The sequence below is a fragment of the Tachyglossus aculeatus genome, chromosome 6 (genome assembly GCF_015852505.1).
Source record: "Tachyglossus aculeatus isolate mTacAcu1 chromosome 6, mTacAcu1.pri, whole genome shotgun sequence".
NCBI classification, from domain to species: Eukaryota; Metazoa; Chordata; class Mammalia; order Monotremata; family Tachyglossidae; genus Tachyglossus; species Tachyglossus aculeatus.
Genome location: NC_052071.1, coordinates 37,859,989 through 37,877,506, shown reverse-complemented (window position 1 = coordinate 37,877,506; position 17,518 = coordinate 37,859,989). Strand labels below are relative to the sequence as shown.

The window sequence follows — 17,518 nt, the reverse complement described above, 5'->3', positions numbered from 1 at the left end:
ATCCGTTTTACCATTTGTTTCTAAAAGAAAGGCACCCAAATTTCCAGTAAATGGACCCACGGGTGGGAGCTCTCCCCATTTTTGTTATTTTGCCCCTAGAAAAGTGGTGGGGCTTTTCCAGTGCAGTAGTTGTCGGGTGTGAAATAGGGTCTGGATCAGCAGTCTTCAGTTTCAGCTTCCTGTCCTTGGCACTTCCACTGCCTGGGCTAGTCCCACACATACTGGCATTAGAGTCTGCGCCTGCTGTGAGGAAATAATAGGGCACGTAGTTGATGATGCCACACCTGTGCAGCTGGGAGAGAAGAACTCTCAGAACCAGAAAGTGCCGGTACCAAGAGGATGCCCCATCCTGCCCTCAGCTCCACCCCCAAGCCCTGCAGATGTTTCAGGGGCCTGTGGGTTAGGAATGGCCTCTGAAATATCTTGTTCTGGTTCAGATCTCTGATGTCTTCTGATGGCCACCTTAAAATCTTTCAAGAACCGTCTTCCACGTCCATCCTAATAATTACTGATGTTCCCTATAACATGGATAAATTGTCCCATTACATCCCTAACTTTCCCTTTAGGAACCCATTCTGGACCACTTATTCATGAATTTGTCCAAACCTTTCGACCCAATTAATAGTTTTGGTTTCTAGTGGTGGAGGAAACATTCTCACCACCTGCACCATAAAAAAACATTTCCTTCCGTGCATTTTTAACCTACCACCTCACATCTTCAAGATTAAATGAGTGCCTCCTCTGATGGGATTGTGGGATTTGGTGAACATCAGTTCCAGATTGATCCGATCGACCCCTTTCATGTCTCTGTAAACTTGAATTGTGATCCTTCTCAGCCTCTGTCATGGCTGACTGAAGAATCATCCTTTTCTATCTCTCCTCATAGTAAACTTTTCTGTTCCCCACTACCAACTGGTTTGCTTGCCTCTGCTCTTCTCCAGCTCTATTACAGTCTTCCTGTAGTATGGGCATACCATTTTTTTGAAGTGCCAAAAGAAGGCCTCCTGTTTGGTTTTTCCATATCCTTTTAGAGATTTCCACTACAGACAGGGCAGTCAAACACTATCCTTTATTGAACACCATTACAGGGATCATATTGCACTTGGTTTAAAAAAAGATAAAAGGAAATTTACTTTGTAAATTGGTGTAATTTCACCCAGAAAGATTCCTTGCAATGCACTTAAACAGAGGGCAGAAGTAATAGAGACCAGAGAGAGGACAGGGATCTATCCCCACCCCATACAAGCAGGTATTTTTTCTTCTCTTTCAGCCTGGGATATTTTTCATACTCACGCCCTCACATATTCTCCGCACACTGAAGGCCTGAACTTGGCACGGGATCTTGGCCTGCACTGAGACAGGTGGAGGGAAGACAGGGGTGGACCCAGGTTTGAAAACCTATCTGTGGTTCTCTAGACAGCATCGTTCCTCCTCAGGATTCTGAAACACGTGAAGGAGGATGGTGCAGGAGGAAGGGAGGTGAGAAAGGTTTTATTAAAATGGAGGATGTACACAGAATATGGATGGTTTTCTCCACTATTCACTGATCAATGAAGATATGGTCAAAAAAATTACCATCACTTTTCTTTGGGCTTCTTTTTTTTTTGGCTTTTGATGGTGATTTGAAACCTGGCCACCGACTTAAGCATTTCCAGCATCCACATCCAGACACGACTCAGTAGTTGGGGCCAAAAAGTGGAATTTGGCCACACTTAAGCTCATCATCCAATCTGGGCGGATTTTCAACTACCAATGGCCTGAACTGAGCTCTTTCCCTCGTCTTGCCTGCAAGCACCCAGAGCCCAAGTGACAGCGTCAATAGCTGAACCTCCAAAGGGTGACAGAGGAACCACCTATAGTTTAGGCCCGGAGCAAATCCAGCTCTCTAGAGAACTTTTGCTGGGTCTTGGGTGACCCCAGGACAGATTCTTTTACCAGCTTCTCTTCTTGTCATTCCTAATACTTCCTGTTTTGGGACTGTTGTTTCACTGTAACTAAGGGGCCAGCCAACAGGTCCTTACTCCTCTCCCTCTCAACTTCCTCAGAGAATTTTTCATATAGGCTGAAACCTCTTCCCAGGTAGTACAACGTGTCCCCCCGGAAATGAACTAAAGCACTAGGTCATCACACAATCATGAACTTCCAGCCCTGGAACAGTTATTGTTGAATATCCATCATAAGGAATGATTTTTAGAAAGCGTATTCGGGAAGTAGAAGCTACTACTCTTGTTCTTATAGAGTCCTTCTTTGGGGTTGGGAGGGGAGACCCTAAGGGAAAATAACTGTGACAGCCTTTATTTATTTTCAACTCACCTTGAGCTACAACGTTGTCAGATTTTCATTTTGTGATCTGGTCTTTGCCTGAAACACTGACTCTGGAGGTGTGGTGGAGAAAGGGCAGTAGGGGTGAAGTTGAAAAGGAGGAGAGACCATTTGATATCGGGGAGAGGGGGTGGGGGAGAGAGAAATAAATACCCATATGGGGCTGGATGAAGTGGGATTGCTGGAGTTAGATTACAGACGACTGTAAACTCTACACATCCAGAACCAAATAAAATGCCAAAATGAAAGCTTCAAGAAATTTGTATTTGAAATCCAAAGAGGAATACTTAAGGGACAAGGCCAGGAAAAGACAAAAAAAAAATGTATTGTAACTACCAAATACCATTGGATGGGGAATGTTTTTAAAGTCTTGAGGCCAATGAGGATTTTGTTTTAAGCATGTAAAAACAGGACTACAAGTCTTTTAACCTAAGCCACTGCTACCTGCAACCTAGGACAACTTCCTCATCTAATAACAGCTGTGTCCTTGTATGCAATGGGCACAGAGTGGAAAAGAAAGTTAAACTAAGGGTTTTTGATGCATCTCTCTCTCTCTCTCTCTCTCTCTCTCTTTCTCTCTCTCTATCCTTACTTGTTTCATTCTAGGCCCCAGCCTTTTCCTCCCTCCTGCCCCACTGCCCCTCGCCTGCCTCTTTATTTCTTATAGTTCCCAAATTGGATGGCCAGGCGGTCAGTGACACAGCGGAAGGTGGCCGGTTGCACCTCCCAGTACGGCACCGGGTTGTTGAAGAGGCTGATGCCGTTGTAATAGGCTCGCTTCACCCCAAAGCCGATGGGGCAGAAATCATTCACTCCCACTTTGGTGATATTGTTGGAATGGAGGTAAACCACCTGGGGAAAGAGAAAAAAAGACAGAGAATCACAACTGAGGTTCCCTGTGCTTCTCAAGGATCCTCTTCGCCCCATAGTCGAGCGACTTCCCTTTGAGCCTCCCCACTTCTGAGGCAGGAGGGAGAGGGCCAGAAATCCCACTGAAGCCCTACAAGAGGAGGTGACTTGTCCACGGCCTCACCGGACACCAGTGGGGGAGAGATGGAAGCAGAATTTTCCATCCTCCTGCTCTTTCCCCTTTCTTGCAAAGGGAACACATTTGACTGTGCTGCTTTTTGGTGACGAAAGGGAAAACAAAACAGTTCAGTTGTTCCCCAGAAAAATCAAACGTTACCTCTTCCCGGAGCCCCTGCCACCCCTGTCGCAAACACCGGAACATCAGTGATTGAGTTTAACAGAGGGACGCTTGGTGGGTCGCAGGAAGGGGGACTCGGGAAGCCTGTGCCTGGGACAGGGTTCTGTTATTGGCGGCGTTCAGCAGGAAGCAGATGGGTTGTCAAGGGGTGCTTCAGACAGGGATTTGGCTGCACGCTGTTTTTCATTTTTAATGAAGGAAGATTCACGGAGAGTCCATGCCATAGGCTAGATTCCTCACAACACATCTCTTGCCTTTGCAGCGTGTGCTTCCTGTTATTTTTTGAAATGCCCATCAATCTCAGCGTTCAGAGCAGGTGAAGGAGCACCCCATGAAGCTGATTTCCTTTGTTCTTAATCACAGGTATTTGTGCTGTACATCTATGTGCTCGGGGCTATGAGTCTTTTCAGTGATTAAAATAACAACCCAGGATCTAACCATTTATCCCCCAACAGGAGAGAGCAAGCTGGGGACGGGAAGATGAAATAGAATTGGAAATGGAAACGAGAGATCCTGTCACACTCAAACCCACCTCCAGCACTGTAGGGTCGTTCCTCACTACCTGCTGTCTGCAACTTTGTTCTACCAACTCATTTCAAAAGACGGAGTGTCTGTATTCTCCCTCCCTGGGCCCACTGGAGCCTTGTGGCTAACAAGGCTTCCCTGCTCTCCAGCTGACATTTTCCTTTGCTGTTCTAGCCTTTGGAGAGCTGGTCAACCAGCTTGTACAACCAGCGCTTGTACTTCCCAAGCGCTTAGTACAGTGCTCTGCACACAGTAAGCGCTCAATAAATACGATTGAATGAATGAATGAATGAACCAGGAGACAGAAAGTAATGGTCTATTCTGTCGGCCGCCTCCTGGTCCGCCTTCCCAACCTTCTGGACTGGGAGCCCGCTTTCTAGACTGTGAGCCCGCTGCTGGGTAGGGACCGTCTCTATATGTTGCCACCTTGTATTTCCCAAGTGCTTAATACAGTGCTCTGCACACAGTAAGCGCTCAATAAATATGATTGATTGAATAATAATAATAATAATGATGGCATTTATTAAGCACTTACTGTGTGCAAAGCTGTTCTAAGCACTGGGGAGTTTACAAGGTGATCGGGTTGTCCCACGTAGAGCTCACAGTCTTAATTCCCATTTTACAGATGAGGGAACGGAGGCACAGAAAAGTTAAGTGACCTGCCCAAAGTCACACAGCTGACAAGTGGTGGAGACGGGATTTGAACCGATGACCTCTGACTCCAAATCCCGTGCTCTTTCCACTGAGTGAATGAATGAATCCTCCTGCTGTCGTCCCCTACTCCAAAATGGATCCCAAAGAGAATTGGAGCTGGTAAAGGCGGCTTAATGTTCCCTTCCCACCCCATTCTGGAAGGATGCCTCTCTGGGAGAAGACAGGGTCTGAATGAATGAATCCTCCTGCTGTCGTCCCCTACTCCAAAATAGATCCCAAAGAGAATTGGAGCTGGTAAAGGCAGCTCAGTGTTCCCTTCCCACCCCATTCTGGAAGGATGCCTCTCTGGGAGAAGACAGGGTATGAATGAATGAATCCTCCCGCTATCGTCCCCTACTCCAAAATGGATCCCAAAGAGAATTGGAGCTGGTAAAGGCAGCTCAGTGTTCCCTTCCCATTCCCATCCCATTCCGGTAGGATGCCACTCTGGGAGAAGACAGGGTATGAGTGAATGAATCCTCCTGCTGTTGTCCCCTACTCCAAAATGGATCACAAAGAGAATTGGAGCTGGTAAGGGCAGCTCAGTGTTCCCTTCCCACCCCATTCTGGAAGGATGTCACTCTGGGAGAAGACAGGATATAAATGATTGAATCCTCCTGCTGTCGTCCCCTACTCCAAAATGGATCCCAAAGATAATTGGAGCTGGTAAGGGCAGCTCAGTTTTCCCTTCCCACCCCATTCTGGAAGGATGCCACTCTGGGAGAAGCCAGGGTATGAATGAATGAATCCTCCTGCTGTCGTCCCCTACTCCAAAATGGATCCCAAAGAGAATTGGAGCTGGTAAAGGCCGCTCAGTGTTCCCTTCCCACCCCATTCTGGAAGGATGCCTCCCTGAGAGAATACAGGGTATGAATGAATGAATCCTCCTGCTGTCGTCCCCTACTCCAAAATGGATTCCAAAGATAATTGGAGCTGGTAAGGGCAGCTCAGTTTTCCCTTCCCACCCCATTCTGGAAGGATGCCACTCTGGGAGAAGCCAGGCTATGAATGAATGAATCCTCCTGCTGTCGTCCCCTACTCCAAAATGGATCCCAAAGAGAACTGGAGCTGGTTAAGGCGGCTCAATGTTCACTTCCCACCCCATTCTGGAAGGATGCCTCCCTGGGAGAAGACAGGGTATGAATGAATGAATCCTTCTGCTGTCGTCCCCTACTCCAAAATGGATCCCAAAGAGAATTGGAGCTGGTAAAGGCAGCTCAGTGTTCCCCTCCCATTCCCACCCCATTCTGGAAGGATGCCACTCTGGGAGAAGACAGGGTATGAATGAATGAATCGTCCTGCTGTCGTCCCCTACTCCAAAATGGATCCCAAAGAGAATTGGAGCTGGTAAAGGCAGCTCAGTGTTCCCTTCCCATTCCCATCCCATTCCGGTAGGATGCCACTCTGGGAGAAGACAGAGTATGAATGAATGAATCCTCCTGCTGTCGTCCCCTACTGCAAAATGGATCCCAAAGAGAATTGGAGCTGGTAAGGGCAGCTCAGTGTTCCCTTCCCACCCCATTCTGGAAGGATGCCACTCTGGGATAAGACAGGGTATGAATGAATGAATCCTCCTGCTGTCGTCCCCTACTCCAAAATGGATCCCAAAGAGAATTGGAGCTGGTAAAGGCAGCTCAGTGTTCCCTTCCCATTCCCACCCCATTTTGGTAGGATGCCACTCTGGGAGAAGACAGGGTATGAATGAATGAATCCTCCTGCTGTCGTCCCCTACTCCAAAATGGATCCCAGAGAGAATTGGAGCTGGTAAAGGCAGCTCAGTGGTCCCCTCCCATTCCCACCCGATTCTGGAAGGATGCCACTCTGGGAGAAGACAGGGTATGTCCACAAGAGGGAGGCCTCATTCCACAGAAACCGGGCAAGGACCAGTCCTAGTCGCAAAGTGACTCAGCCTGCTGGGGCCAAAGCCAACCCAGCCCAGTGATGTTCATTCAGAAGGGCCAAATATGGGTCCATTTCCTGATTTAGGCCGTCGGTCTAAAAGTCATGGGTTGTGGGGCATGGCGGGGGGGGGATGAATGCACGGCAGAGAGGAGGGGAAATCCCCTATCCAGAGTCTTAAGCACGAACCCACTCTCCGGGAAAGGGACCCGTTGCATAATTTATGGGCAAAGAACAATCCTGGAATCTCCCAATTTCTGAGTTGCTGGCCTGAATTTGGCTGTATCAGCTTAAAGACCTCTTGGCATCAGAAAATCTAAATGGAGAAAAGTGCAAGGCTACCATGCTTCTCCTACTCTTTCCTGTCCCTCACTTAACCTTCATGACCTTGACAGTGAATGAGGGTTTGCCTCAACCGGATTAACACGGGGGCTTTAGGAGTTGTAGCCCAGAGCCTTGGTCAAAATGGGGGCAGAGCCCCTTCACCCCATTTTCCCTTTCCTCCTAGATTTTGCTCCTGTTTAGGGGGTTCATTCATTCATTCAATCGTATTTTTTGAGCGCTTACTGTGTGCAGAGCACTATACTAAGCGCTTAGGAAGTACAAGTTGGCAACATATAGAGATGGTCCCTACCCAACAGCGGGCTCACAGTCTAGAAGGCAGGCAGGTAGAGTTGCTGAGGGGTAGGGAAAGTGGTTACCAGGAGTTGGAGCAAAGCTGTTGGCCTCTGATCCCGTTGTGACCCACCCCACCACACACAGTAAGCGCTCAATAAATACGATTGATTGAATGAATGAATGAACCAAATCCCTCCTCACTCCACCATACCACACCCTGCCCTTGGCCCTCCTCATAGATCCCAGTGGTTCAATCTGCAGGTGGAAATTCAGAAATCCCACAGAGACTCGGGAGAGCATTAATTTGGCTCTGTCCTCATCCCTAGAGAACCAGCATGGCCTAGTGGAAAGAACACAGGCCTAGGAGTCAGAGGATTTGATTTCAAGTCCCCAATCTGCCACTTCATTCGTTCATTCAATCGTATTTATTGAGCACCTACTGTGTGCAGAGCACTATACTAAGCGCTTGGGAAGTACAAGTCGGCAACATATAGAGACGGTCCCTACCCAACATCGGCTCACAGTCTAGAAGAGGGGCTCACTTACCTGCTGTGTAACCTTGGTTAAGCCACTTCACTTCTCTGTCCCTCAGTTTCCTCACCTGCAAATGGGGATTCTCCCTTCCACATAGACTGTGAGCCCCATGTAGAACAGGGATGGTATCTGACCTAATTATTTCCCATCTACCCCGGTGCATATAGTAAGCATTTAAAACACCGTTTCTATCTCTTGGCCTAGAGGAGTCTCAGGACATGTTAATACTCTAAAGGTGGTGTGAGTAGATGTGGCAAAATGCGACGATAAGGTCCTCAGTCACATCACAACCCACAAATCTATCTTGTCACTATGCAGACCAGAGGGAAACCTCAAAGGAGGCCAGATAGCACCACTCCCCATCTAAGCCAAAGAAATTCAGGATGTAAAGGACAAAGCCAGATCATCGCTTCCTGGGAGTGGGGAAGGTGTGAACAGGAAAATAGCGAAGTGATGAGGAAGTTAAGTTCCATCAAAAGTCTTAAAAATTTCTCTCTGGCTCTGCCTCCATAGCTCAAGTGGAGCGTCAGAGCTGACATCCAGATGGCACAACTGAAAAGATGGCACATTGTGTGGCCAAGCAGAGAGAGCCCGAGCCTGGGACTCGGAGGATCTGGGGCCTAACCCAGACTCCTCCACTTACCTGCTGTGTGAGCTTGGGTAAATCACTTAACCTCTCTTTGCCTCAGTTCCCTCATCTGCAAAATGGGGTTCGATATCTGCTCTCCCTCCTACTTAGACTGCGAGCCATATATGGGACCTGACGATCTTGTATTGGGTTGAAGTGCTTAGCATGTAGTAAACGCTTAATAAATATCGCTGCTATTATTGACCATGGAGGCTTGGCCAAGGGCAGTTCAGGAACCGACACCTAGGCTCAGTGGACTGTCAGTTGCTTAGGAGAATGAAGCTTTTGTCTGACCCCTTGGAGGGTCTCATTACCTGGAGGAATTTGAGGTCGGGCAGACCTGGGGGAACTTTAGCCAGCTTGTTGTTGTCCAGATGCAGTTCTCTCAGGGTGGGCATGAAGGTCAGGCTTCCATTTTCAATCATCCTGATGTGATTGTGACCCAGTCCCAGCCTGCAATTTGATTGAGAAAAGTATCCGTTATTAGTCAACGCTGCCCAACGCTGCCTCATTTACCAGGCTGCCTGTGAATGGCTCTTCTCTGGGAGGGCGAGCCCTCTGTTAGGTTGTTTTACCCCCGCGGGACCCTGGCACCATTTCTAGACTTTCTCAAGCTGGCAAGCCCCAGATGTAGGGGGATGAAAGAAAAAAAAAGAGTAAATCACATGGAAGACTTTAGAAACTCCTTGCCTCCAGGATCCCCCTCCTGGGCCACCCTCTTGCGATCCCCCCCCCCGTTACCTGTACAGCCTGGAGTAACGAAGCAGATCTTCCAACTCAATCGCCTGGATTTTATTGTGATCTAGATGGAGTTCATTCAGGGTCTCTGGGAGATCTGCCGGGGAAAAAGAAAGAGAAGGGGAATGAGGGCCTGAACTGGTCTCCAAAATGGAGTTTGAAGGAAGAGGCCTGGCTTGCCTAGATTGCTTTGAAGTGTGTGTGAGTTGGATGGGCAGGGGGCCTGATCGATAAGCCGGAGGGAGAGGTCAGATTTTGGAAGGGCCACTGATTTAGTCCCAGCCGCTCTTTGACGCCTCTCTGCCCTGCCACAGCCAAGGCCTTGTGGCAAAAATTGTTGCTCCCATCTAGTGACAGGGTGGCATGGGACTGCTTAGGGGCTGCTATGGGAGAGATAACTCCAGTTTTTCGGTGGCAATCCAGGGGAAGTCCCTACGAGGTGAGATTAAGCTCTCGGCTCTCCCCTTTACCTTCAACTCACGGAATAGCACCTAGAATTCCCTGACCAAAGGAAGAGGTCATTAGGGTCATTTCCCCTACTCTCTTTCCCTTCTACTTCGCCAACACACTTAGACCTGTACCCTTTAAACACTTGATATTGTGTGCTCTGCACATAGTACGCGCTCAATAAATACGATTGATTGATTGATATTCACCCCATCCTCAGCCCACAGCAGCTGCGTACATAGCGGTAATTTATTTTAATATCTGTCTCCCGCTCTAGACTGTAAGCTCCTGGTGGGAAGGGAATGTGTCTACCACTTCTATCATACTGTAATCTCCCAATCCCTTAGTACAGAGCTCGGCAACCAGTAAGCGCTCAATAGATACCACTGATTGATCGATAAGGCTTCCAGGGGAGGAGGCGTGGATGGGGCCACGAGATCTCCCCGCGGACTGGAGAGCTTACCTTTCGGAATGCCTGTGAGCTTCGCCTCAGATATCCGCAGGTAGTTCAGCTTCAGGCCATCGAATGCTCCGGGTTCGAACCCGCTGTTCTCCAGGGGGTTGCCACCCATTTCTTGGGAAAGCAGGGAAAGTCAAAGCCACAGTGTGGAGAGTTAGTTAGGACTAAGTACAAATGGATCTCTAAACAGGGGTGGAGGGGGAGAGGCTGGGAAATTCACGGGCAGATTTTTGGCTTCAACGGAAGTTGATGAGTGAAGGGTGGGTTCAGGTTTCTTGATTAGACCCAGAAGCTGGAAGGGTTTAGGGTGCAGGGTGGTAAAAACAGACCTCGCTCCTCCCTGGCACATACCCATCCTTGGCTGGAGAAAGCCTATTTGCTCAGAGGTGCTGACGGCTGCATTTTCTCTGCCATCAACCATCCCCATAGAAGAAATATCTGGAGACTAAAAGCCAAAAGCTCTTTCCGCAGCTCTAACTTGCCGGATGGACATGCAGTAAGGAGCCCTGCCTGCCTCCCCCTCCTCCGCTCTCTTCTTTTCTGTTTGTTCCCAGACTTTAGATCTCTAATAGCCCAGCAAGAGGCCAGAGCTTGGGAAGCAGAATCTGGGCAGAGCTGAGCAGAGGTGACCGGCGGTAGGGAGGGGGGCTACGTCTGCAAATGTGACCGCAGCAGTTCTGTATATTAAATACAAGCAACCCATTGAACTAAACTGAATCAAAACCACACTCGCAGTTGGATAGGGAAGCTGTTCTCTGATTCAGAAGTAGAAATTCTCTCCCCATTACTCCTCTCTCAGCAGCCTCTGAAAGCACAACAGCAACAGGGACTAATTCGCTGGTACTGCCCTGAGGAGAAAGGCAGCTCTCCACTGATGCCTGGGTTCAGCCCTGATCTCTATCCAAACTGTGACCTAAAGCTGGAGAGTCGGAGTTGGGTTCATTTGCCCCAAGTCCCAGGGGTTCCTCTTTGGACAGGCCTATCGACTCCAAAGGCCGAAAAAAAAAGACTTCAGGTCTTCTCTTCATGGGTCCCCCCCTAACCCCCACCCCTCCAAATGGGACTCATCCCTAACCAGCCCAAAGAATGGAGACACTGTCTTGAGAGGTTGCAGGGCTGAGCCTTGTTGAAGTTTTTATATTTTGTTTTCAGTAACCCACAGCCTCCTGGTCGGTTGTTGGTCTGCTACCTCCTAAGGGGAAAATGAAGCAATTTTTCATTTTTTTTAATGGGTTGGTGCCATTTGGTTTAGCTCTCATTCATTATTTTAACGAACACTCTTCCTCCCCTCCCTCTCCGTCACTGCACGCCTCCCTAGAAAACTGTTCCAAAGCAATAAACATTTCAAAATGAAGTAAAACCATTGGGAAAAAGAAATGGAGAAAAAAAAGGAAGCGGAGACGATAGCCATCTCCAGCTCCCATTTGGCTTCCCTGCCCAGCAGACTGACAGTTGCAGGAACAATCATCACTGTAGTTTCTAAGAGCACCCCATCCTCCCAGCCTAGATTCCCACAGCTTCTTCCTCCAGGGCCTCTCGCCTTACTAACCTCTGTTTGTGATATGATTTCCTGATCTTCCTTGTTCTCACACCAGCCAAAGACATATTTCCCACTTCCTTACGTTCCCATATTGGGCACTCGACTGTAAGCTTCTCGAGGGTAGAGACCGTGTCTACCTTCTTGTCCCCTCAGAGCACAGTGCTCTGACTGTAAGCTCGTCATGGGCAGGGATTGTGTCTGCTTTTGCTCTACTGTAATAATAATAATTATGGTGTTTGTTAAGTGCTTACTGTGTGCCAGGCACTGATCTAAGCGCTGGGGTAGATTCAAGATAATTAGGTTGGACACAGTCCTTATCCCACATAGGGCTCACAGTCTTAATCCTCATTTTACAGATGAGGGAACTGAGGCACAGAGAAGTGAAGTGACTTGTCCAAGGTCATACAGCAGACAAATGTGTTTCAGTGGAAAGAGCATGGGCTTTGGAGTCAGAGGTCATGGGTTCAAATCCTGGCTCCGCCAATTGTCAGCTGTGTGACTTTGGGCAAGTCACTTCACTTCTCTGTGCCTCAGTTCCCTCATCTGTAAAATGGGGATTAAGACTGTGAGCCCCCCATGGGACAACCTGATCACATTGCAACCTCCCCAGCGCGTAGAACAGTGCTTTGCACATAGTGAGTGCTTAATAAATGCCATTATTATTATTATTTTAGAGAAGCAGCATGGCTCAATGGAAAGAGCATGGGCTTGGGAGTCAGAGGTCATGGGTCCAAATCCCAGCCCCGCCACTTGTCAGCTGTGTGACTTTGGGCAAGTCACTTTACTTCTTGGTGCCTCAGTTCCCTTATTTGTAAAATGGGGATTAAGACTGTGAACCCCAGGTGGGACAACCTCATCACCTAGTATCCTCCCCAGTGCTTAGAACAGTGCTTTGTACATAGTAAGCATTTAACAAATGCCATCATTATTATTATTATTATTAACTGGCAGAGCCAGGATTAGAACTCATGACCCTCTGCTGTATCCAAGCACTTAGTACAGTGCTCTGCACACAGTAAGCACTCAATAAATACTACTGACTGACAGTGAACTCTCCATAAATAATATCGATTAATTGCTTGCTTGAGTACTTCCAGCACCTGACGACTACACTTTCAGAACATTTTTACTTCTCTCTATCCTCACTCCCTCTGCCGTTCTGCCTTAGGGAAGAACTCAGCTGTTTCCCATCTCTAAATCTCAAACTGTTTTTGAGACAATTCCTCTGATGTTCAGAGACCTCTGTGGGTGAGTCTAGTTGTTTCCGATTTCCCTTTGACCCTTCGCTCTTTCTCAGGTTTACTGCCTAATAACTTAAAAGAGACTCCCTGTCTCACAATTCCCACAGGGGAATAACCTTTTATCTTAATAAAGTGGCTTTTAAACCAACTGTCTTTTAAAGGAAAGATTATTTAATAGCAACCTTTTGAAGTCATTAAAGAACTATTTACACCAGTTAGAGGTATCTTTCAGACTTTTCAGATGTCCTAGGCTACTCGATCCTCAGCACAGTAGCAAACCCTCAGGAAACCCATTCATCCTGACTCCTCTGGGATTAACTCAGAACTGTGATTTCCTACTGAAGACTGGTCTAGTAAAGTCCATGATGTTGGAATCTGCAGAATCTCCTGGGCAGGCCAATACCAAAGCGGGAATGGGGTTGCTGGAAATTTCAGCTCAGGAGCTATTATTTTAAAATAATTTCTAAACTCACATTTAATTGGACGTGTGTGTCTAATTGACCCGTGGCTCTGTTTATAAAGTTCAACCAATAAATATGACTGATTTTCTGACCTCCTAGAGGCTCTGAGTTTATGAACGTATTACCATTGGAAAATCTTCTGGTGGTATATGTGATGTACTCATTTATCCTGACAGTTGGGTCTGCAGATTCGACAAGTTATTTAAAACACCCAGGCTTCCACCCTGAATCTTTCAGTACTGCTTTGCATCACCAGATTGTTAAAGTGACAGAACTGTAATGCTTACTGAGTGACTAATCGTCCCTAGAACCAGCAGTCTCTTAAAGGTAGGCTGAATCTCCTCCCAGAGTTCAATCCCCACTAGACTCTAAGCTCGTTTCGGGCAGGGAACGTTTCCACTAACTCTGTTGTATTCTCCCAAGTGCTTAGTACAGTATTCTGCATAATAGTAGTGCTCAATAAACACCATTGATGATGAATGGCAAAGGTTCCAAACTCAAGTTAGCGGCACTCAAGTTACCCAAGACCTGGGTTTGTGCTTCTATTAAACTTGTAATTCCAAGTCGAGGACAAAAAAAATTGAAGTGGGTTAAATCGTGGCTGGCTCTGTAGAATAGGCAGAGGAGGAAGCGGAGAGGACAGGCCGCCCAACCTCTTCCTCCTCCTCCATCATCCTACCTCAGGAGGGAACTACAGTCCCAGAGGAAAATGCTCGTTGCAAAGTGAATTCCTTGAACTTGCAAATTGACCTTAAAAATCACTTGGTAGGTGCAAACAGAGACCAAACCGCCCTAGACTGTCACGATTCTTTGCAAATCCATGCTTATTTCTGCTGTTGTGGAGACCTAGTTTTAGTAGAGGGCCCACCCCAGCTCACTGGGAAGTGGGGTGTTGAATATTCATGTGGGCATCCAGCCGTTCCCTGGGGGCATAGATGTATGGGGCCCAGAATCTTTCTTTAGGTAGGATGGCCCCAGATTTGGGGCTTCCTTCCCCTGACTCCCTGCAAGCCACCTGGCGGGTCCCACAAGGGTCTTGCTTTTGGCTGGGGTGGCAGAAGGGAGACCCAAATCTGCAGCAGCAACGGCAACTGAACAGCAGCTGGGAGGAGGAGTGGAGGGCAAGGAGTCCCCTGCCTCTCATTTCTCCTTCCCCTTCTCTTCTCCAGTGGCGACCCCAGCAGTCACCACTGTTTCTGCTGCCACCGCTGATGGCTACTACCAACAACTCTGCCTGGGTGGAGGTCAGGGGCTTTCTGCAACTGAGAACAATGGTGGTGTGATGTCCTTTCTTCCCCCTTTCCCCCTCTCTCCCTCTCTCTTTCTCTCTCTCTCTCTCTTTCTCTTTCCCCGCTCTCATTTCTCCTTTCATTTCCTTTCTCTTGTCCCTTCTTCCCATCTCTCTCTGTCCCTTCTCTCTGCCTCTCCATCCCACCCCCGTCGTGCTTTCCTCCTCTTTCAGCTCACACTCTGGAAGCTTCTGACCCCCTTAGTACAGAATAATAATAATAACAATAATAATAATGGTATTTGTTAAGCACTTACTGTGTGCCAGGCACTGTACTAAGCGCTGGCATCGATACAAGCAAATCCGGTGGGACACAGTCCCTGTCCGCAAGCTGTACACTGATAAACCCAGAATAAAAGGGTGGACAGTGCCTTTCAGATTGGATCATGGAGGAGAGAGGCCCAATTTCTCACCTTTGTGGGCGAGTCTGCATGTTCTTCTTCTTGTGCTTGTACATTAGAAATGCAGAGAAATCTAAAAATATCATGAGGAAGCCCTCCAAAAGGTCTCAGACTTTCCAGCAGCTTAATTCACCCCGAACAGCCTGCTATTGGGCTCTGCAAAAACATCAACTTGAAGGAGACAAAATGGCTTCCAGATTTGCCGGTCTAAACCCAACACCTCAGCCTGGCTTTGGGGAAGGGAAGAGGGAAGGCTGCTAGGCCTCTGTCTCGTCTCTGAACACTCCAACTCTCCTACTTACCAATGCAGTTCATATTCCTCAGTCCGTTGAACACCGCCTTGGGCACCTTCTTGATTCTGTTATCGTGGATCCGCAGCTCCACCAGGGAGGCAGGCAGGTTGGGAGGAATCTCCACCAAGTGGTTCTTGGAGATGTAGAGCTTCTGCAGTTTGCGCAGGGGGCTGAAAGCCTTCTCGTGGATCTTGGAGATCTTGTTGTTCACGAGGACGAGGGCCTGGGCCGAGGAAACAGACGCATTCAGGAACTGGTATTAGAAACCCAACTTTCTCCGGCTGTTTCGGGACAGTCTGTGGTTTCACGGTGCACAGCGCATCCCTAGCAGGATTCCTAGCAGGATTCCTAGCAGGATTCCTAGCAGGAGGCCGTTCGTGGAATGGGCCCGGAATACTGCCTAAGGAGGGGAGCCAAGTAGCCATCCCACCTACCAGAGACCCTGGGGAATGGTGTGAACACACAGGCTGGGAGGGGCAGTGCTGGGGTCTGCGGGGAAGTACCGCTATGGAAATGGACTCGTGCGAGGTGGCAGGAACATTTGCCCAGGAACGAGGAAACTGAGTCAGGAGGAGAGGTGACATATGCGTACATATTTACTATTCCATTTATTTTGTTAATGATGTGCATCTAGCTTTATTTCTATTTATTCTGATGACCTGACACCTGTCCACATGTTTTGTTTTGTTGTCTGTCTCCCCCTTCTAGACTGTGAGCCCATTGTTGGGTAAGGACTGTCTCTGTATGTTGCCAATTTGTACTTCCAAAGCGCTTAGTACAGTGCTCTGCACACAGTAAGCACTCAGTAAATATGATTGAATGAATGAATGAATGCCCACAATGAGGTTACAGTCTCGGGGGGGAGACAGACATTAATATAAACAAATTACAGATATGTACATAACATGTCTACATGGTTTTTTTTGTTGTCTGTCTTCCCCTTCTAGACTGTGAGCCTGTTGTTGGGTAGGGACCGTCTCTATACGTTGCCAACTTGTACTTCACAAGTGCTTAGTACAGTGCTCTGCACACAGTAAGCGCTCAATAAATACTATTGAATGAATGAAATGAATGACTGAGGCTGAAGGTGCGGCTGAGAAGGAGTCTGATCTAGCGGGAAGAGCACAGGTCTGGGAGTTGGAAAATCTGGGTTCTATTCCTGACTCCACCACTCGTCTGGTCTGACCTTAGGCAAGTCATTTAACTTCTCTGTGTCCCAGTGTCCTCATCTGTAAACCGAGGATAAAGTACCTTGCTCCCTCAGACTGTGAGTCACATGTGAGACAGAGAAAGGGGCTGATGTAATCGTATGTATTTAGCACAGTGCTTAGCCCAGAGTAAGTGCTTAAAAAATACCGCAATTATTATTACTAGGAAGAGCCGGAAGAGGTTGTGAGAATTCTTACATAAAGGTGCTGAAGACCTTTGAAATCATCTTTTCTGAGTTCTGTAATTTCATTGTTCTGCAGATCCAAGAGTGTGGTGTCTGGGGAAATATCTTTGGGCACCGTCTTCAGTACTGAAACAGAAACAACATGTCTTCATCAGTGAGTTCATCCCAAAGCGCCAGAACAAGCATGACTGAGTGATTCCAGCTCTATGACAGATTTCTCTCTCTCTTTGTCTCTCTCTGTCTTTATCTCTCCCTGTCTCTGTCTCTCTCTCTCTCTCTCTGTCTCTTTCTCGCAGAGACACACACACACACAGCAACAATTCCACACACCGGCATCACAGGAACATGTGCCTTGAAGTGGTTAGAAGGCACTAAGTCTTTGTAAGAACTCTGACTAATCCCAGACGAGAAGGCTTTTACCTCCTAAAGGGATGGGAAAGAAACCTCGGTACATCCTGCCTCCCCTCCCTGTGCATAGATTTCTAGCACTTCCATTCTTCCAAGGATTTCCACTTGCCTCATCCAACAATCGAGAAGCTGCGGGGCCTAGCGAGAGGAGAACAGGCCTGGGAGACAGAGGACCCGGGTTATAATCCCAGCTCTGTCACTTTTCTGCTGAGTGACCTTGGGCAAGTCACTTCAATTATCTGTGCCTCAGTGACCTCATCTGTAAAATGGGGATTAAGACTGTGAGCCCCATGTGGAACATGAACTGTGTCCAAACCGATTAGCTTGTATCCACCCCAGCGCTGAGTGCCTGGAACATAGTAAGTGCTTAACAAATATCATTTTTTTTAAAAAAAGACGGGCTTCATGTTGAAGTAAAACTT

The 17,518-nt window shown here is 47.8% G+C and overlaps 1 protein-coding gene and 1 long non-coding RNA gene across 2 annotated transcripts in view; one reads left to right on the top strand and one right to left on the bottom strand.

Annotated features, from left to right (window-relative positions):
- Positions 1–4,465, top strand: part of LOC119929684 — a 31,666-nt gene extending 27,201 nt beyond the window's left edge. Inside the window, exons 2-3 of the long non-coding RNA XR_005451581.1 lie at positions 3,792–3,892; positions 3,985–4,465. This is a non-coding gene — a long non-coding RNA (uncharacterized LOC119929684). The remainder of the gene's footprint in view (positions 1–3,791; positions 3,893–3,984) is intronic.
- Positions 1,051–17,518, bottom strand: part of BGN (biglycan) — a 59,380-nt gene continuing 42,912 nt past the window's right edge. Inside the window, exons 3-8 of the mRNA XM_038747894.1 lie at positions 16,702–16,814; positions 15,305–15,518; positions 10,075–10,185; positions 9,168–9,261; positions 8,741–8,879; positions 1,051–3,174 (exon numbers count right to left, since the gene is read on the bottom strand). Coding sequence (XP_038603822.1) covers positions 2,977–3,174; positions 8,741–8,879; positions 9,168–9,261; positions 10,075–10,185; positions 15,305–15,518; positions 16,702–16,814 — 869 coding nt within the window. The 3' untranslated portion in view covers positions 1,051–2,976. The remainder of the gene's footprint in view (positions 3,175–8,740; positions 8,880–9,167; positions 9,262–10,074; positions 10,186–15,304; positions 15,519–16,701; positions 16,815–17,518) is intronic.